We start from the raw sequence: 20,785 nt of genomic DNA, 5'->3' as shown, positions 1-20,785 counted from the left end.
TCTCACTGGGAAGGCCCTTCCCCGCTGAGGGCCAGTCAGGGGCTCTTCCCCACCTCCCTCCCACTTTGACCACACAGAGCCAGCAGGAGGTAAGTTGAGTATATCCACGGCCAGCCGGTATGCCTCCTGACCATTGGCAGGAGCTCCGTAGACCTGCTACTTCCACCTCTGAAGCCCAGCTGGCCTTTCTGGCCACTGCCACCATCAAAGAGGCCAGAGAGACAAAAACCAAGCGGGCAATGGCAGAATCACATGCACAACGCCAAAAGAAATGCTCATTTTTGGTTAGAAATTGCTCACTTTTGATGCGTACTTGTGTGAGTGGCTCTCAAGCATCAATGTACAGAAAGGCGTACAAGTCTCGTATAACAAAACTAATAAATTCTTCAAACCTAAAAATGCCTACCTTATAGACAATTCTACTTCTCTCTCCCTATGCGCTATATATTCAACCTGTGCGGAAACAGTTCACATTAGAGGTGATAATATGTCCAAATCATTATTCACTAGGCAAAATTCCAACTGCATGCCCTGTAAAAAGGCCAGATCCTTACCTCTAAATATCAAGGTGTCCCAGATGGGTTCATCACTCCAAAACGGGGCCAGGGGGATCACGTGGTGACAACATTTACAAGAATGACCCTAATGTACTCAGCATCTGTTGCCGTTAATAATATATTCTGGTTCCGGGAGTGGTGCGTAATAAATCTAATTATTATTAAATGATGAATATTATTAATTATTATTAATAACATATGGTTATCTTCATGGATGTTTAAAAGAATGTTGGACATATCATATCTTTTTAGAAGGCTTCTCTGATAGAGCTTCTCTGGGTTCGGAAATACCTGGACATTTCGGGGTTGGAATTTGGAGGGGGGGGTGGGGTTTGGAGAGGGCAGGGACCGCATTAGGTATAAGGTCAGAGTCCTCCCTCCAAAGAGGAAATGGACTTCGTCATCTGCAGATAAAGTGTAATAAGCAGGGCATCTCCAGGTACCACCCTGAGGTTGGCAACCGAACGTTCCCACCTTGGTTTTTTCCCCTGAAGCTCAGTAGCTGACCTGCCTCATTTCTCTCCCTCCCCTCAACATTTTTATTTGTGGTCACTAATTACCTGGTTCCTTTTTGCAGCTTTGGATTTTTGCATGCATGCATGCAGCCAGCCAGCCAGCCAGCTCCTTCACAGCCCCTCACTGTGATGTCTCAGGGCGGTGTACATAGAACAGAGAAAGAGGAAAATACATTTTAATGTGTTTTCTGCGTAAAATTTAAAGACTGGCTGGTATCCGGCTGGGAACTATCAGGAAAAGTTCAGGGTGCAGCCTACGGATGATGGTGTTTGGGGAAGGGAGAGACTGACAGGGGGGTCTCACTCCAAAGCAGCCACGTTTCTCCAGATGGAGGGATACCTTTTCCCTGGAGATCAATTGGAATAGCTGGAGCTCCCCAGCCATTACCTGGCAGCTGACTATCTAGCTGTCAACCCTATCATTAAAGTCAGAGATCAGAGCGGAGCAAGGATGGGGAAAAAACCCATTTGCATAGCTGAAACTAAGCCACTTTGCATGACTGATAATTGTAGGGTTTCCAGTACCCCTCCCAGCCTCTGGTGGGTGATTGGGATTCTCAGATCCAGGGTGGAAAATTCCTAGAGGCTGGGGGAAGGAGCTTGGGGAGGACAGGGAACTTATTGGGGTATAATGTATCACCCTCCAAAGCATCCTTCCTTCCTTCCTTCCTTCCTTCCTTCCTTCCTTCCTTCCTTCCTTCCTTCCTTCCTTCCTTCCTTCCTTCTGAAGATGGACTTGGGGATGTTCCTCCTGGAGAATTGGAGGCTGAGAGGGGACCAGATGGCTCTCTTGAAGTAAGGTTGTGCCTTGGAGGAGGGCAGGTAGCAGTTCCTGTTAGCAGCAGCAGAGGAGAGGACCCGCAGGAATGGCTTTAAACTAAGTGCAGAACGGTACCGGCTAGATAGCAAGGAAGAAAAATTCACAGTCAAATTAGTTCAGCCTAAGGAGGTGGGGAGCTCCCCCACAATGGCAATCAGTCTTCAAGCAGCGGCTGGACAGATCCTTCTCCTGCATGCTTAAGGCTGATCCTGCCTTGAGCAGGGGGTGGGACTTGAAGGCCTGCATGGCCCCTTCCCACTCTAGGATTCTATGAGCTGTAATTCTAGTGGCTCCCCGGTCCTCACCTGGAAGCTGGCATCCCTGGGTAAACAGCATGTAGATTAATAATCCATAAAGCTTCTTTCCCCCTGCCCCGAACGCTTGTTATTGTGTGTCTTTCTAAAGGAACTGGCACGCACATGATCTCACAAGAATAAAGAAACATAAGGAACCCCCTGTGGGCTTCTTGTACTGCCCCAGCTAGGGAGGACTGCAAAAGTCCAGTGTATTTCCCAGTTTGCCACAACATCCTGGTGCCAGCCAGCAACAGAAGCACAAGGAGCACACGTGGAAGTGGCAGAAAATGAATTGCCTGAGTGGTTATGGGTTTTGCAGGCCGTGTGGCCATGCTCTGGAAATTTTAGTTCTCCAGTAATTGTGGCTGCTGTCTTCAGAGGTAGGACACATGTCAAAGAGTGGCTGCTGGACATTTACTTACTTCTTGGGGTGGGGGTTGTAATGTAAAATTCCTGTCTTATCTGGGGGCCTTCCAAGGGCTAGACCGCAACTAGGAAGCTCCTTTTCTGTGTTGGTGGACTTCATTAGCAAGCCCATTAGGAAGTGTTCCCCCCCCCCCTGTATCCTGGTGTTCATTAGAAAGTCCAATAGTCAAGGTCTTGCCTGTCTTATCTAATGAACAATTGTGAGGTGTTTTTAGAGGCCCATGATTTTCTATTCTGGTGTTGTTTAGGGCTGGTCACCAGGTTTCATTGTTTTTCAGACTCTCTTCTTTGATGTTGGATCGGTATTTGTGAATTTTAGTAGTCGCTGTTTTCAAATAGGATTCTACAACATCCAGATTATTTCAGAGCACATTCAGCTGGTGCCGATTTCTCAGGTTGTTTTAATCTGCAGAGTCTTTCCTGTGTTTTTATTCTTGTTTGAATGCTGAATGTACGCAGTATGCAGTAGACTCCTGTGGAGATGGGGAAGTGGGGTCCTCTCTTTTCTGGTAGATTTGCTCTTTGAAGGTTATGTTTCCCCATCAGTTTTCCCAAACAGTTTGTGATTCCCTTCATGTCTGCAGGGCCAGAGCTGCCATTACGCCAAAGAAATGGTCAATTAGGGCGCAGATCTCACAGGAGCGCAGAAATGACCCAAGGCCAGGGCACATTTTCTTGAAAAAATGCAACTGGACTATTTATATTTTTATTTCACGCTAAATACCACCACCTCTCCATCGAGTTTTTACCACAGTGCTATGAAACATATATACAAACATATACATACACATATACACATATACACATACACACATACACACACATATATGTATATGTATATGTATATGTATATGTATATGGTATATGGTATATGGTATATGGTATATGGTATATGGTATATGGTATATGGTATATGGTATATGGTATATGGTATATGGTATATGGTATATGGATATGGATATGGTATATGGTATATGGTATATGGTATATGGTATATGTATAGGTATATGGTATATGGTATATGGTATATGGTATATGGTATATGGTATAGGTATAGGTATAGGTATAGGTATAGGTATAGGTATATTGTATATGTATATGTATATGTATATGTATATGTATATGTATATGTATATGGTATATGGTATATGGTATATGGTATATGGTATATGGTATATGGTATATGGTATATGGTATATGGATATGGATATGGATATGGTATATGGTATATGGTATATGGTATATGGTATATGGTATATGTATAGGTATATGGTATATGGTATATGGTATATGGTATATGGTATAGGTATAGGTATAGGTATAGGTATAGGTATAGGTATATTGTATATGTATATGTATATGTATATGTATATGTATATGTATGTGTGTGTGTGTGTGTGTATATATATATATATACATACATACATACGCACACACACACATATACATATACATACATACATACATACATACATACATACATACATACATTCATACATACATACATACATACATACATACATATATATATATATATATATATACACACACACATATACACACACATATATATATACACACCCTGCTTAGGGTAAAGAAAAGCAGGGTATAAAAACCAACTCTTCTTCTTCAACAGCTTTTATACCCTGCTTTTCTTTACCCTATGCAGTCTCCAAGCGGTGAACAATCCCCTTCTTAATTACTGAGTCTTATATAAGAGAGTGCAGCTGACCCAGGGATATGAGCTGGGGTGTCCCCAGTTTGCCGATGACACCCAGATCTTATCTTCTGATGAGCGGTCGGCCAGATACACCCCTGTCTTTGCTGGAGGCTGGACTGGGTGGTTTCGGCAGAGCTGCCTGAGGCTTGACCCCTTGAAGATGAAGATCCTGGGAAAGGCAGGACCAGAATGATAAACATGCTTCTCTTGTCTTGATGGAGTGCAATTCACAACCTGGCGCTCCATCAGCAATTTGGAGTGATCTTTGATGCCTTCCTTTCTAAGGAGGCTCAGATCATGAACATAGCTCACCCCACGTTTTACCATCTATGTCAGGTGAATGCACCTAGCACCCAATCCGGCCCCTGAAGACCTAGCCAAGTGTGATCCATGTGATGGTCACCTCTGGACTGGATTACTGTGATTCGCTCTATGCGGGTCTATCTAAGCCAGCTTGGTGTAGGGGTTAGGAGTGCAGATTTGTAATCTGGTGAGCTGGGTTTGATTCCCCGCTCCTTCACACGCAGCCAGTTAGGTGACCTTGGGCTCGCCACGGCACTGAGAAAGCTGTTCTGATGGAGCTTGAATATCAGGGCTCTTTCAGCCCCACCTCCCTCACAGGGTGTCTGTTGTGGGGAGAGGAAAGGGAAGGCGAATGTAAACCCCTTTGAGACTCCTTTGGGTAGAGAAAAGTGGCATATAAGAGCCAACTCTTCTCCTTCAGTAATCTCAGGGCTCTCTCAGCCTCTCCTCCCTCACAGGGTGTCTGTTGTGGGGAGAGGAAAGGGAAGGTGAATGTAAGCCACTTTGAGACTCCTTTGGGTAGAGAAAAGCGGCATATAAGAGCCAACTCTTCTCCTTCAGTAATCTCAGGGCTCTCTCAGCCTCATCTTCTTCACAGGGTGTCTGTTGTGGGGAGAGGAAGGGAAGGTGAATGTAAGCCCCTTTGAGACTCCTTTGGGTAGAGAAAAGCAGCATATAAAAACCAACTCTTTTTCTTCTTCAGTAATATCAGGGCTCTCTCAGCCTCTCCTCCCTCACAGGGTGTCTGTTGTGGGGAGAGGAAAGGGAAGGTGAATGTAAGCCACTTTGAGAATCCTTCGGGTAGAGAAAACGGCATATAAGAGCCAAACCTTCTTCTTCTTCTATCCTTGGCTTTGGTCCAGAAGTTACAAGTGGTGCTGCTGAGGGTCTTTATGAGGATCCCCCTCCAGGGCCTATCTTCAACCTGCCCTTCATCAGCTGCATTGACTAAATTCAAAATCCAGGTCAACACCCCAGTTGAGGTGTATGGGGACAATCTGTGGCAGAGAGCTCAGAGCAAGGACCTGTTATCCTGGACTCTTAATGGGGATTTGCTGAGTCCCCATTCCTAGCAGTTCACTGGACAATTTAATGGACCTAACCAGGACCTCCATGAAGGACCAATTGCATGTCTTGTCGGGACCCTCAAACATGTATACAAGTTCTCTGGCTTGCTACCTCTCTAAAAATCCCTGCTTGGTTGTGGGTGCCCTCTGCTGGTCAGACGTTTCCCTGTAGTAATTCTTCTCCTCAGCATCATGGGCATGCAGAATTTATGTTTTTGGTCTCCCCCCCCCCCTTCTACCCCGTCTACAGCCTTCTTCAACAATAATTTTTAATTGTCTTCTTCTGTTACCCATCAGAGCTCATTTATAAGATAGTTACCTTTATGGACCTTTGATATCAATAGACCCAAGTCATGTCTTAAAATATAAGGTATAAAATATAAGGCAGTGTGTTGAAGACTTTATTAGTATCCCTGACAAACAAAACAATTAAGAAACAAGTTCACTGATGAATTAAAACACAAATGAGGCTTTATGCCTAGGAACTCGTTTGAATGAAGTTTTTGCCATCGCCAGCTTGATATATTTTTATCTTGTCTACCCACCACACCCGAGGCAGTCATTGGGAGAGAGATACAAGGGATCTCAGGCATCTGGTCAGAAACGACCTATTAATAAACATCTGGATGTAATAATTTTAAATAAATAATAAACATTTGGATGCAAGTGAAAACCGGGGTTGTGTTGCCAAAGTTGCCCTGGGAAATTCTTTGGGGAGATTTGGGGAGGGGAATGCCAGGGACATTTGGGGAAGAATTTCTCCTAGAATCTATGCTGGAATAGGCAAGATCTGTAGTGTGCAAGATTCAGATGGATATGAAGAATGTCCTGCAGGGGGCAATATAGGAGATGTGTATTTAGCATAGTTAGACCAGGAACTTCCTGATATTTTTCGAATGATCTCCTCGTGTGTCTAATTGGCTCCGTAGAGCTTTCCTGCTCCTTTGAACACAGTTCTTCCCTGTTTGCTTCCAGTCAGACTGAACACGACAGGTAGCTAGGGCTAATTCTCTCTCCTCTCTTCCTATACAAGAATCACAATAAAACTTTTATTCTTTTAAGAATTCAGGTGCTATACCCCTCTCTGCACATTGAAACGCTGACAACACCATAGCATCTGTCCTCCAAAGTTGCCATATTCTTCAGGAGGACAAACCTTTGTTTTCTAAAAAGCCGTTGTCATTCTGGGAGAACTCCAGATCCCACCTGGAGCTTGTCTACCCTATGCCTGGTCCATCCAGCAATGGAGACAATTCTGATATGTGCAGAAGCTGGATCACAGAGGGCAGGTAGACCATATCTCTTCCCAACGGTCTGCGCTGTGAACGCACAACGATTACACAGGGGCTGCCCAGCCCTCCGGGCCTCGATCCAGTCAAAACCGTCCCTGGGTGAAGTCATAGTATTCTGGAAAAGACCAAAGAAATTGGCTGACTTCAGCCTTGCTGACACACCAAGCATGGGGCTTGAAAGCTGTCTGGATCCGCCCCACGGAGGGTCTACGTGCGTTAAATATATTTAGCGTGATTTAATCAGCGCGGGAGGAGAGTCTATTAAAGTTGGCGATCAGGCTTGAGATCGTGCTGTAGGGAGGATCGTTGGAACACGGGGTCCCGAAAACCAGCTGGGGGCAAGAACACCCACAGACAGCACAGTGTAGGCATGAAGATCGGGGAGACCCACACGAAAACCGTCTTGCCAAGGCCTACCTGATGCTGGCGGGACGTCAGCTGTCACTGTTCCGGTTGCGCTCGGTGGCGGCGGTGGAGGGACCACGGGGCTGTGGGAACAAATTGAGGGATTGTGAAACTGAGATGGCAGTTCTGTGGATCCCATGGCACAGGTGCAGAATTCTGCATCCCACTCCCCCCCCCCCAAGCAGCTTGTGCATGTTGTTAAAAGCCAAGGTTCTAGTCCTGATGGCGGCAGACCAAAATATCTGTATTGCGCTGTGCAAAAGCCTCAGGAAGAGAACAAGAGGCTTTTGGGAGATCTGCCACAGGGGCTCTAAGTCTTCCTTTGTAAACAGCAGAACTGCAAATGAATTACACGGAAGCAGGAGCCATTTGTATCACTCAGCATAGCTTCAGATGAAAGAACCACGTGGGGACTGTTTTTAATGGGAAGCCCACTTCCCACCGCAAGGATTCTCTGTGTATTTTCTGGGTACCGTTTCTCCTGTCCTTTCCTGCCCTCATTCTTCCTCTCAGGATTTTAAAAACTGGAAATTGTTGCTCACTAGAGCATTTCAGAAGTCTATGCCAAGCTTTTTCTTGACGGCCCTGGAGGGGCTTCCCAAATAGGTGGGAGTTAATTCATCTTTTATATATATATTTTAAAATTATTAAACCTTTATTAGGTAACAGGAACATCTATGGTCATGCCAGCCTATCCATCCCCTCCCAAAATGGCCAATGGCGAGCCTGGATGGGCAGGAAGGGGAGGGGCCACGGGTGGGCGTGTCCTCAGCTCTGCTCCCCAAACATTTTCTGTGTGATTGCGTCACTTCTGGGGTTTCTCAAAGCCTGAAGAACGTTTCAGGGGTTTCTCAGTGGTAAAATAGTTGAGAAAGTCTGCTGTATATCTCCTGTTAACGAGGAAACCCCCCCCCCATCCTTTTTGTTGCAGAGCTATGTGGCCTTTAGGGAGCCACAGCCAAAACAGCTGGATTCTTATTGTATTAAATGCTAGAAACTGGAAGAACTAGTAGAAGGCCCATTGACAGCATGATATCGTAGGTGTCAGATCAGACTGTGGGAGAGCCAGGTTCAAATCCACTTTCTGCCATGGAAAGCTGCATGGGGACCTTGGATGAGACAAGCACACTCTGCCTAATCCACCTCACAGGGTCGTTGTGAAGATAAGACAGAGGAGAGGAGCAAGGGAGGGCAACTATCAATTATCAGTAAATGAACAAGAGCCCAGTAGCACCGTAAAAATTAACAAAATTTGTGGCAGGGAGTCCCAGGGAGAGGTCTTTCCCACCCTCTGCTAAGTGAGCCTTTAACGGGTGATGCCGGGGACTGAACCAAGGGCCTTATGCACACAACACAGAGGAGTTTCCGTGGAGGTCCTCCAACCTGGGCATTGCTGGGATGCAGGCCTGGGTGCGAAGTCTACACACTCGCTCCCATCCGGCTGCACTCACCCATCCTGTGTTACTGCTGGCTGAGGATCGGGGCCCACGTGGCGAATGGTCGGCTGCGGCCAAGCAGATGCCCGAGGCAGGGACCGCCAGTCCCGGAAGGGCACGGCGTTGGGGCAGGAAGGGTAGTGGTGATGGAAAACCAGAGTTTCCGGCTCAGCGTCTTCATCATCTTCTACCTGCCAAGGGAAATGGGGGACCTGCAGGGAACAAAGGAGAGGAAGAAAACCTGGGGAAAGCTGTAGCCAAGGGGATGGTTGAGGCACACAGGATGCTGAACAAGCAGGGATCTGGTCAGTACCCGACCATGTACGATCCCGGAAACGAGGCACAATAATTCATAGGATAGCTAAACCTTCACCATGGGAGCCCTCTGTGTTTTGCTTCACTGGCAGAAAAGCAGAGAGGGAGAGAGAAGGCAAGAAGTATGGTGCTGGGGGAATCTGGGTTCAAACGTGGGGTTTGTTGCCAGAGGAATAAACAGATTTGTGGAGGCTTAAGTCTAGCAAGAGCTACTGGCCCTAGTGACTGACCAGAACCTCCATGTCCAGGGGCACTCATCCTCTGAATCCCAGAGCCCAGAGGCAGCATCAGGGAAAGGCCTCGGCCTCTCTGCTCTGATCCTGCAGGGCCCCTCTTATATTCTTATCAGAGGAAGGCCCAGCTGGCTGCATGTGGAGGAGCCAGGAATCAAACCCGGCTGGGCAGATTAGAAGCCGCTGCTTTTAATGGCTGCACAGGGTGGGGTCTCTGATCACGTGGACCCGGGAAGAGGAAGAAAACATCCTGTGGAGTTAGGGAGGGGCAGTCATATCTGAGTTCAAGCCCTTTGGGGATATGAGAGAGATTGAAAGATTGAGATTTCATTCTGTTCCTGATATTCTACTGTTAGGCTGTCTCGTCAATACAAGGATCAAGGTTATGACTCATTTGATGAGTGACAAGCACAGGGCAATTTTAAGAGGACATTCCAGGGAGGGGGAGACGGTAGTCCAGTTTGAGATACCCACCTGGGCGGACGACTGAGCCGAGCTGAGCCCAAAGCAGGCCGCTGCTGCCATGGCCAGTTTGTTCATGATCACCTGGTGCATCTGGGTGTTTTGAATCATCATCATCTCCATCAGATCTGCCCCGAAAGAAAGAGCAAAGGAAAGAAAGAATGCAAGAGGAAGGCTTGACACAGAACAAGAGGGAAGGAGGAAAGCGTTAAGTGTAAAATGGAGATCTTGGCCAGTGGTCAAGGGATTTTTTGGGTTGCAGCTCAACTTAACATTTTTAAAATATATATATATATAAATATACACACAATACTGCTCTCAAAACTACACATATGGCCCTGTCATCACAAATAGACAACTATCTAATTGCTGTTCCTGCCGTTTAATAAGGAAACCGTGGTTTATAATAGCGGTTTCTGCTCCACGTGCAGCCAGCTGGCTGACCTTGGGCTGCTCACAGTCCTGATAGAGCTGTTCTCACAGAGCAGTTCTGTCAGAGCTCTCTCGGCCCCACTTACCTCCCAGAGGGCCTGTTGTGGGGAGAGGAAGGAAAGACGATTGTAAGTCTGTTTGAGACTCTTTCGGGGAGTAAAAAGCCAGTTCTAAAAGCCAGCTCTTCTTATTCTTCGTCATCTTTATTAAAAATATATAAAATCCAAGCAGTCCTTGCTAGTTCGATTTCCTGGCCTTTAATAGCACAGGAGGAGGAACTGACAAAATCCCTTTCAAGGAGGAAAAACAGCACCCTTCTTTTCCTCCCCCCCCCTTTTCCGGCCAACGATTGACTCTCACATGATGGTGGAGAGCTTTTGACCCCCCTGAGGTCAGATGGCACACAAAAAAGCTTTTGACATCAGGCATTGCCAGAAACTACTTGTTGCTTCAGTCGGACTGCAACCCAGATGCAACCACCATGCCAAAAACTGGATTGGCTCTCCCCTTGGCCTTGCATTGGCTTTGCCCCAAAGTGGACCTTGTGCACACAAACACCTCCGGGTCTGCGCTTAGATTAGTTGGCCAGCCCCTGGTCCCCGTTTCCTGCCTTCCAGTCTGGGACGGAATCCATCACACCCCCTGCAAAGGAATGTGGCAGTGCTCCTGCCCCCAATTTCACCCTTCTCATCCTCCAGACCCCCTGGCTCGTGGCAGGCACGGCTCCCTCATTTGCTGGCTCCCTACCTTCCCTGATTTGGCCTCCTCTGTTGGCCAGAGGAGCAGAAGAGGGGGTCCAGGGCATCTGCTGAAGAATTGTCACCTCTGGCTGTTGGGCAACCTGGGAGAAAAAGAAATCCAGTCTGTTTTCCCTGGCTCGGATGTGGCTCGTTTTAATTCTGCGGTAGAGGCTGGCTTAATAATTCCAGAAAGGACGGGAGGGATTTGTACTGTTGGGTTTCATTCCCTGCTTTTCACTTCCCAAAGGAGTCTCGAAGTGGCTCACAGTTGCCTTCCCTTCCTTTCTCACAACAGAAACCCTGTGAGGTAGGTGGGGCTGAGAGAGCTCTAACAGAACTGCTCTGCATGAACAGTTCGACACAGACTTGCGACCAGTCCAAGGTCACCAAGCTGGCTGCACGTCGAGAAGGGGGGAATCAAACTCGGCTCGCCAGTTCAGAAGCTGCTGCTCTTAAACTACAACACCATGGTTAGAGCGTTGGACTGGAATCGGAGAGACCCAGCTTCGAATCCCGCTTCCGTCACGCAAGCTGGTTGGGTCTTGTTGGGTGAGCCACACAGTCTGACCTACATTGCAGGGAGGAGGAGAGAAGGATATATAGGCCACTTTGGGTCCCCACTGGGGGAAAAGCAATGCAGAGATTGGAGTCAATACAAATCAATCTGTGCCCATTTCCACAGCCCAGAAGGTCCACTTACTGGTTGCTGAATGAAGTGAACTGGTGGTGAGGCCACGCCTTGCGTCCCCCCGGGATCTCCAGCTGACTCCAGATCCATAGCAAAGTCCCAGGCAGCCCCAATGAAGAAGGTTGCTGCTACAACAAGGAAGGAAACGCATGAGTTGGTTGCCAAGGAAGCTGCATACAAACACGCTGGCCCTGCCAGGAGGCCGCTCTGAGTCTGGTTTGTACACGGCCTTAGCTTAGACAGGGTGCAGCGTGAATGCTCAGGATCTGAGCCATGAAATTTACTGGAGCCCAGAGTAAGCCAAGAGGTCAGACCGAAACAGGGCCTTCCCAGGGACATAAGAGCCCTGATGGATTAGGCCAGGCTTCAGGAGTGGTGGGAAATAAATTTGAAATAATAATGCTGCTGCTGCTATTTTTGTGAGAAAGTTAGTAAAAACGGGGATGGGTAAGTTCACCATCAAACAGATTTGTAATTGGCTGGTTGGTAGAACCCAAAGGGGATTCTGTGGGTCATCAGTGGTTCCTCTCCAACTTGGAGGGAGGCGTCCAGTTTTGGGCGCTGCAGCTCAAGAAAGATCTTGACAAGTTGGGAGATGTCAGAGAAGGGCAACTAGGGTGGCTGAGGGGTTGGAATCTGTGCCTTATGAGGAGAGGTTGAGAGAGTGGGGTGACCAGATTGTCCCACTTTTGGAGGGACATCTGGGGATACCTGGCAAATTGTACTTACGTTGAAATTAAAATATATATATATATTACAATACTATCTTTGCGTTCTATGAAACTTTTTGTTGCTCCATATAGACCAAAATTTTAATCAAGAACCCCCCCAGTCAATGGTGTCCCGCTTTACCAATGTTAAAATCTGTTCACCTTATGCATGGCCTGGAAAAGAGGAGGGGCCAGAAGGGATAGGGTAGCCGGGGTGAACTATGACAAAAGACAGACCTGTGGAAGAGGGGGCCAGCTTGTGTACTGCAGCTTTAGAGAGCAGGACTAGGAGCCATGAGTTCAAATTACGGGGAAGGAAGCTCAAATATTAGAAAGCATTTTCTGACGGCAAGGGCTGTTAGTAGATGGAATAGGCTACCTCGGAGGGTGGTGGAGTCTCCCTTGTTGGAAGTTTTTAGGAGGAGATTGGATGAGAACCAGTCAAGAGTGGGTGATTTTTAAGTCCCCGAGAAGGGGTGCTCCACGTTTAAGGTGCTTAAAACGAGAGGAAGAAGGGTGGGGGCTGGACTGGATGACCCTCAGTGGTTTCTTCCCGCTCTGGGTGATTCTCTGACTCTTAAATGGACTCCGGGGAATGGTAGAGGACAGGAAGGCCTGGAGGATCATTGTCCATGGGGTCGCGATGGGTCGGACACGACTTCGCACATAACAACAACAACAAGCACTAAGTACTGTGGCCACCAGATGGTGCCATTAGCCTTAAATTGCAAACACTCAAATTCATTCTGGATTTTTTCCCTCCCTTGATCACAGAATGGAATACAGCTTTATAGTGGCTAACCGTTTACAAAGGTACCAAGATAGTAACCAATAGTTATGCATTGAGGATTTTGCTAGTGGTGGGACCAAAATGTGCGATTGCACAAAAATCTCCGTTTCTCCCATTTTTCCTCAGTGCTTGGGATGAAATGTCAGTCATCTCCCCCCCCCCCCCCGGGCTGTGATAACAAAATGCCGTGGAAATATGACCATTCAGGTTCAAGCACAGGATTCTTTTTAAAAAAGGGAGGGTTGGCTTACTATACATTCCAGAACTTTTGTGAAATGTCTTAATTCGTTTTCACTTTGGGGGGGATTTGTAAACTCTTTTTCAATTATTTTTCTCTCTCGTATCATTCTGAATAGGTTTTCATTGATCCAGTGAGTAGCTTTTGGTATTATTTATTTAATTTAATATTTTCTGGAGAGGGGGGGTTAACCCCCCCCCCAATTGTGCATGGCCTTGTTCCCGTTCACCAGCAGCAAGAAATCTCTCCCAGAACCTAAAGAGCATTCAGGAAATCATGCCTACTGTTGTTAGGAGGGCAGGGAGCGGGTATGCGCCTCCTGGACCCCAAATTTGCCTCCTCAACAGGGAAATCTGGCCAAGAGTGAAGGAATACTCCCCCCCCCCCCCGTCCACAGCTGGAAACTACGGCAAGAAACCTTCCTCCTAGGGGGCAGCAGCTGGCTCTTAAGATCCTGAGAGTTACTTTGTCTTCCCCGCAAATGAAATGTCTCCACAAGACAGAGAAAAATGCCCTCCTGATGTTGAATGAGTTGGAACGGAGATGGGCCCCGTTGCTGGGAAGGGGCAGGACATTAATCCAGCCCCAACGGTCCTTCATTTAGTTTACGGGGCCCCATTCATCAGTGCTGCCAAGCAGCCGGCGGATCTTGTGGACCTCGCCGGCTGCTTCCCTGAGGCCTTAAGCCTGCTCCCCTCTGTTGGGAAGAACTAGGGATGCCAGCCTCCAGGTGGGGCCTGGGGATTCCCTGGGATCACAGCTCATCCCCAGCTGACTGAATAGTCCCCGTGGAGATAATGGCTGCTTTCCAGGGTGGTCTCTAGGCATGGGAGGCCACACGGAACGCCCTTGGCCACTTGAGGTGGTGTGATGATCAGAGGCACAAAACGGGAGGCTGATGGGTGGAACCCTCCGATCCAGCCTGTTCTTTATTTAAAGTGCTTAAACAAATGCCTTTAAAGATCATTTTCCCCTTATATATGTATAAAGGTAAAGGTATCCCCTGTGCAAGCACCGAGTCAATGTCTGACCCTTGGGGTGACGCCCTCTAGCGTTTTCATGGCAGACTCAATACGTGGTGGTTTGCCAGTGCCTTCCCCAGTCATTACCGTTTACCCCCCCAGCAAGCTGGGTCCTCATTTTACCCACCTTGGAAGGATGGAAGGCTGAGTCAACCTTGAGCCGGCTGCTGGGATCGAACTCCCAGCCTCATGGACAGACAGCTTCAGACAGCATTTCTGCCGCTTACCACTCTGCGCCACAAGAGTCTCTTATATATGTATACACATATAATCATACTAATATTTTTTAACCTGCGTTTCTCCAGACCCTGGTTGCATGGAAGAGGCGGCTGTAAGCAGCACGGGAGGAGGAAGGAGGGGCAGCACCCACCCCCCATGCTGGGGTGGGGGGTAATGCACAGTATTGAGGCCCTCCCCTTTTTGCAAGGGGACCTTAGCACTACCCCCTATGTAAACTGTGGGCGGAGGGTCCAGATGGATGCTCTGTCTGCAGCCATACCACCATTTTTACCCCAAACTGGAGTGCAGTCCCTGTGGCTTTTCTCCAGATTAAAAGGAAATCACTAGAAGGGGCATCCGGTCGGTGGACAAAAAGTTGACTAGGAGTCCACAGTGCCATAGAGCAGCGGAGAAGACGAATGTTATATCAGGCTGGCATTTTTGGAAGCAGAGAATCCAGAGCAAGGGAAGTTATAATGCCCCTCTGTTCTGCATTGGGAATGTTGCACAGGATGGCACTGTTAATGTGTGTTTGTGTGTGTTGTGTGTCCCAGTAAGGGGCCTGTGAATTGTGGGTTGGTGAAGAAAGGATTTGGGAAGCCCCCCACAGACCAGTTCCCCATCTCCCCAAAGGGCTGGCTATTACCTTCAAAGTGTTCCATAGCTCCAGGCTCTGTTCACTCCTGAATTGTATCTCCCGCTATCCTTCCATGCGATGGTGCCATTCTTCAGGCAGCCTCTCCCCTGTGGCACCCTCTCACAGGCCTTTGGCAGCAGGCTGGCATGTTCCGTGGTAGGCACGACTCGCCAAACTGGGTGCAGAAGAGTCCCTCCCTTTCTGCACCCCAGAAGGGGCATACGATTGGTGGACAAGAAATTATATATGAGCCCACAGTGCTATATTGCAGCGAAGAAGGCAAATGCAATATCAGGCTGCCTTGCTAGGATCAGAGAATCCAGAGCACGGGAAGTAACCAGAACACTCTATTCTGCATCGGCTAGGCCTCCTTGGGAATACTGTGCTTTAGATGCTTAGGGCTGATCCTGCGTAGAGCAGGGGGTTGGACTAGATGGCCTGTATGGCCCCTTCCAACTCTATGATTCTATGATTCAGTTCTGGGTGCTGAAGAGGAGAGGGTGGGAGAGTTGGGCATGTGTACCTTGGAGAGGAGGAGGAAAAGGGATGTTTTGGGGCTGTGTAGTTTCGGGTGAACAACTGAACCAATGTTCCATGGCAGGAAGGGAAATCTGACTCTGGATCTCCAGACCCAAACCCTAGTTCGACACCTTGGCCAGAGTGTCTAATGCTCTTCTCTTCCCTTGCTCTCAATATACCTTTAAACAGTGCGGCAACCTGGGCATGGCCCATAGGACTCCCGAAACTCTCAGTCTGGGACAACCTCTGGTTGCTGAGTTGTGAGGGAAAGAGACTCTGGACCTGCTTAGAGGTCCTTTACTACTATAGATCCATTTCTGGGGGCTGGAAAACAAGAGTCCAGGACTCTCCTGTAACTTCATCACACATTGAGAATGGAGAAAACAAATATTTCTGGCTCTGGAGGGTTGTGAGAACTGTGGCACCTCTTGTTTTTGAGTCCTGTGAATGATTACGTCTGCAAGGCCAGGACATCACTCTTGATCAAGAGCCAAACACCTAGCCGTTACCTGCCCACTGGCAAAAAAGCTTGTAGTTCATGACCGTCAAGTCACCACTGACTTACGATTCCCCCTAATGGGGTTTAAAGACAAGAGACCTTCAGGGGTGGGTAGCCATTGCCCGCCTCTGTCTATGCAGCCGCTCTGGACTTCCTAGGTAGTCGCCCTGCATAGCTTGTGGAATTTGAGGAGCTCAGGTTAGCTGTGTCAGAAGTGGGTGATCCTGCCACGGATTCGTGCATTCCATTCCTCGGGACCTTTTACTTAGATATGCATCTGGGCATCTGGCTGCACCTGGCCATTCATTTAGCCTTTGATGGAACTCCGTACCTGTCCCCATTGGGCATGCTAAGTGATGCTATAGGGCCCTTGGCAGAATGGGGGGGGGGGGTCTTGGGGGGCATGGGCTGTGTGAAGTGTGCTTGGTTTCGTCTCCCTTTACTGTCAGGTCTTACCTGGCTTTTTCGCAGGGAGTTGCTGTGTCTTTGTTGCAGCATAGTCTGTTTTCCCGCTAGAACTGAGACTCAGGAGGGGGGGGGGTTGGCGACAGGAAGAGATAAACACCCCGATATTATTGCCAGTTTGGTGTAGTGGTTAGGAGTGCGGACTTCTAATCTGGCATGCCAGGTTCGATTCTGCACTCCCCCACATGCAGCCAGCTGGGTGACCTTGGGCTAGTCACAGCACTGATAAAACTGTTCTGACTGAGCAGTGATATCAGGGCTCTCTCAGCCTCACCCACCCCACAGGGTGTCTGTTGTGGGGAGAGGAAAGGGAAGGCGACTGTAAGCCGCTTTGAGCCTCCTTCGGGTAGGGAAAAGCGACATATAAGAACCAACTCTTCTTCTTCTTCCTCTTCTATTGTTCTTTAGTCTCGGCAATGTATCAGTGAGGTGTCCTAACAGTCTTCCAATCTTTGCACGGCGTCATGGTTTAGTGTGGCAATCGGCAGGAACCTCACAAGCTGGTTGGCAACTTTAACTTGGGAAAAACATCCCTTAATTATCCACCGGTGCAAGTTTTGCATTAGCATCGACAGATCGGTCAACTTTCCACACGGCACCAACCCAATTTATTTCTGCAAGGCCTCTTTCGCTCTGGATCGTCCTCCTGGAGAAGCAAGCGGCATTTTCTTCCTGCCTCCTCTCCTTCCTGAAATTGCACCTTTGCCAATGCCTGTTCTGTGCAGAGAGGCCTCTCTGGAAATACATCAAATATCCTGTCATTCTGGAACGGCTCCCCTGATATTTACTGGGAGATGAGCAACATATTTATGATGTGCCAAGCGCACCTTGTTCGCAATTAGGCATTATCACAATAGACTTTCAAGCCATAACCTGGAAGATGAGTGGCTTTAATTTGGCCGGTACATCCTTTTTCTGAACAGCTAGCACAAGGCAGGAAAGAAACGGCAGAGCATTGCTGAATTTCTGTATGTTTTTCTGTTCAAAATGCGCACTCCCAGGGGAACAGCTGGGTGGACCCAGGCTAAATTTTCTGCTAACTGACAGGGTGGGGTAATTTCTGCTAGTTGCCTCTTCTTGTTGAAGCCAGGAATGACACCAAAATTTTAGGGGACCCCTGCCTAAACCATCAGCTGAATTTTCACCATACTGACATTGGTCCTTCCCCAACTGGGAAATGAAAGATGGTCAGAAGCAATTATATGCAGAATATTTAAACTTTTTAAATGGCTTTATATATGTTGTTACCTGCCTTGAACCTTTGGGGACGGGTGGGTTAGAAATAAGATACTATTATTAATTATTATTATCATTATTATTGCTGCAGACCCCCCTTGTGCCTCCGGAGGGTTCTGTGTCCCTCAAAAAATCAGCATTTTGCAGAGATGAATGAACTGCAACAGGAGTTGGGGAGGCACGAGCAGAAAAGGTAAGGATGGCAGAAATGCCTTGCATGAATGGGATACTTTGCCTGGGTCCAGCCCAGGATGTTTCTGTCACAGCAAATTTTGCCTTGAGTTGGAAATTGAGGCCGTTTCCACACAGCTGTTCACACCTGCTCCGCTTTCTGTTCGCCCTTTTCTGCTGGAAGGGGCTCCACTGGAATGCTCTCTTGAAACGCTTAACCGAGCTCACGCGAGTCCATGGAGCCACCTGAGATGACGCCAGGCCCCAGTGAATCAAGCCAGGTGAAGCGACACAGTGACATCATCCTGAGGCGCCGCGATGACATCATCATGGGCTGCCGCCATCTGGGCCAACAAGAGAGCCTTGATAGCGGCTGAGGTGGCTGCTTAATGTGCATGCGTGTAAAGTGCCCTCAAGTCGCAGCTGACTTACACCAAGGGGCTATCAAGGCCAGCAAGAAGCCGAAATAGTTGACTACTGCAGGGGCTGGCAGGGGCTCATGGGAATTGTAGTCCATGGACATCTGGAGGACCACAGGTTGACCACCCCTGGCCTACTGCCTTCATCTTCGGAGTCTTCTTCGGTGGTCTTCCATCCATGTTCTGACCCTGCTGGGTTTCTAGGATCTGATGAGTGAGGTAGGCCCACGCTGCCATCCCTCCCACAGCCCAGTTAACAACAGTGAATACAAATTAGTTAACCTTTTCAAGAAGAGGATGCTTGTGTTTACCATTTGCCTTCAAGGCCGTACGTGGTTAGGGTCCTGCGTATGTCAAGGACCATCTATTCAAGTATATTCCCCAAAGAGCGACACACCCCATCTACTACTCTGGGGATCCCTGGCCCCAAAGAACGACACCTGGCCTCAACCAGAGCCAGAGCCTTTTCATCTGTGGGCCCAACCTCATGGAACGAGCTCCCCAATGAAATCAAGGCCCTATCAGATCTACAACAGTTCTGCAGGGTCTCCTTCCAGGCTTTCAGATGAGGCCAATAACCGGTCTCTTGCCAGGAGATCTTGACACCCTGCAAGTCCCTAACCATGACCCTGTTGTGATTACCCAGTTGTTGTTGTTATGTTATATCTGTTTGCTTGTTTATACAGTCCCAAATGTTTCAACACGCCTCTCCCATTTCCCGCCGAGACGGCACAGTAAGGGTCAGTATCCAAATTACATGAATAAATACAATTTTTCCGGTGTCATTCAGGAACCTGCCCCCCCCCCTACAAAGCCCTCCCCTCGATCTCTCCCCAAACGTCAGCGAGGGTGGAAATGAGACAAGCGAAACCACCGGACCCCCCTTCTGCAAGACCTCCTTTAATAGCACTGTAAAGAATGAGGAGCAAGCCAGGGTGGAGAGTCAGCCGGACTCGGCCTCCCCACCCCCAGTCCCGAAACACACATCGTATTACACACCGACCTGATCACAACAGTAGCTGTGGCAGAAATGTGTGCGCTGATGGGGCAGGTGTCTCTGTGTGTAGGTGTGTTGGGCGGGGGGGGGGCTGACTCCTGCGGTTAGATGAGGCAAGCTGATTTCACCGGGTCCTGCTCACCTCAGCTACCCTCCAAAGCTCTGTGACCCTGCCATGGATTTTCGATAAAAATCAGAGGGGGGGGGGGTGTGGCGGTCCGTCTTTGATCCCTCCCCCTTTATTCTAACTCGGCCTGTGGAGTTTTGAAGGAACGGTGAACGTGGGGGGGGGGGGGGCGTCTGTGCCGTGGCCGCCCCCCTTCGTGGTGGGGGGAAGAAACGAACAAACAGCTTTTAGACAAGAGACGTGGCTTGTAAAGAAAAACCAAGGGGGCGGGGGGAGATGTTGCCATCAAAAGGACTGGCATGCAGGCTTCTTCTGTACAAGTTTGGTGGGCAGTCTCGGAAATGGCCGCTCCTCGGTAATCCGGTTCGGACAGTTCAAAAACCAAGACGCAGCCTCTGCTGGGGGGGGGAGATGGCCCCGCCCCTTCCTGCCCTCTCCTCCTCCTCCTCCTCCTCCCATCTCCAAATGGACAGGGGCGATGCAGGGGAGTCCAAGGCATCTCTCGCTGGATTTTGGCAAAAAAGAGAAAGAGAAGAGTTGGATGCATAGCAGATTCCTCGGCCGTTCCCCCACCCTGCACGGCGAACCTGCGCGCTGTTCCCGGGCTCTCGGCTAGGCGTTCCTGCCATCCGGGCCGTGCCTGGGGCCTGGGGAGGGTGTCGTCAGCACGCAATCTCTTCCAGCGTGCCGAGGGTCGTTTGCAGGGGGACTGTCACAGTGTGGCTGATGGGGTCCGAGTGGTTTGGCAAAGGATCGCACGTGCTCTGCAGAAGGGGGGAGGGGGAGAGGCAGAGAGAGAGAGAAAGAAGGAAGCCAGGGTAGCAAAGGGGCACGATTTGGGATGCCACCCTCTACGTCAGCCTTTCCCAATCTTTAGACGGGGTGGAGGAGGCCCTGAAATCAATTTTATGACTCCAAGGACCCCTGGAATTGAAGGCAGCTCACCACGCCTCTAGGCCACGCCCCCTGGAAGTGACACGTCATCGGAAGTGACATCATCACCCACACCCTTCACTCTCTTTTTGCTCC

At 48.8% G+C, this 20,785-nt stretch overlaps 2 protein-coding genes and 1 long non-coding RNA gene across 6 annotated transcripts in view; 1 reads left to right on the top strand and 2 right to left on the bottom strand.

Annotated features, from left to right (window-relative positions):
- LOC143825567 (uncharacterized) overlaps positions 1-20,785 on the top strand; it is a 42,899-nt gene that overhangs the window by 15,037 nt on the left and 7,077 nt on the right. Inside the window, exon 2 of the long non-coding RNA XR_013226961.1 lies at positions 18,134-18,235. This is a non-coding gene — a long non-coding RNA (uncharacterized LOC143825567). The remainder of the gene's footprint in view (positions 1-18,133; positions 18,236-20,785) is intronic.
- Positions 6,090-11,860, bottom strand: PRR29 (proline rich 29). Of its 3 annotated transcripts, none has more exons than XM_077313637.1 (6): positions 11,720-11,860; positions 11,027-11,120; positions 9,860-10,022; positions 8,853-9,049; positions 7,414-7,484; positions 6,090-7,111 (listed from the first exon to the last, which is right to left on the bottom strand). In XM_077313637.1, exons 1-6 carry the CDS (start codon positions 11,856-11,858, stop codon positions 7,080-7,082), a joined length of 696 nt encoding a protein of 231 aa, XP_077169752.1. In that variant the 5' UTR covers positions 11,859-11,860; the 3' UTR covers positions 6,090-7,079. The 3 variants fall into 3 exon arrangements, with proteins under 3 accessions (XP_077169752.1, XP_077169754.1, XP_077169755.1); XM_077313639.1 differs by having other exon boundaries at positions 9,860-9,975; XM_077313640.1 differs by lacking the exon at positions 11,027-11,120 and having other exon boundaries at positions 9,860-9,975.
- The window catches only part of ASIC2 (acid sensing ion channel subunit 2), a 399,189-nt gene continuing 397,920 nt past the window's right edge, over positions 19,517-20,785 (bottom strand). Inside the window, exons 10-11 of one of the 2 annotated variants that reach the window (XR_013226960.1) lie at positions 20,344-20,520; positions 19,517-20,261 (exon numbers count right to left, since the gene is read on the bottom strand). Coding sequence is in view for 1 of the 2 variants with exons in the window: in XM_077313633.1 (XP_077169748.1) it covers positions 20,419-20,520 (102 nt within the window). In the remaining variant the exon portion in view is untranslated. Of the gene's footprint in view, positions 20,521-20,785 lie in introns of both variants that reach the window. The other variant, XM_077313633.1, reaches the window with a different exon arrangement.

Source organism: Paroedura picta, chromosome 16 (genome assembly GCF_049243985.1).
Source record: "Paroedura picta isolate Pp20150507F chromosome 16, Ppicta_v3.0, whole genome shotgun sequence".
NCBI lineage: Eukaryota > Metazoa > Chordata > Lepidosauria > Squamata > Gekkonidae > Paroedura > Paroedura picta.
Note: the sequence above shows the minus strand (reverse complement) of the source record. Positions and strands in the feature narration are given on the sequence as shown.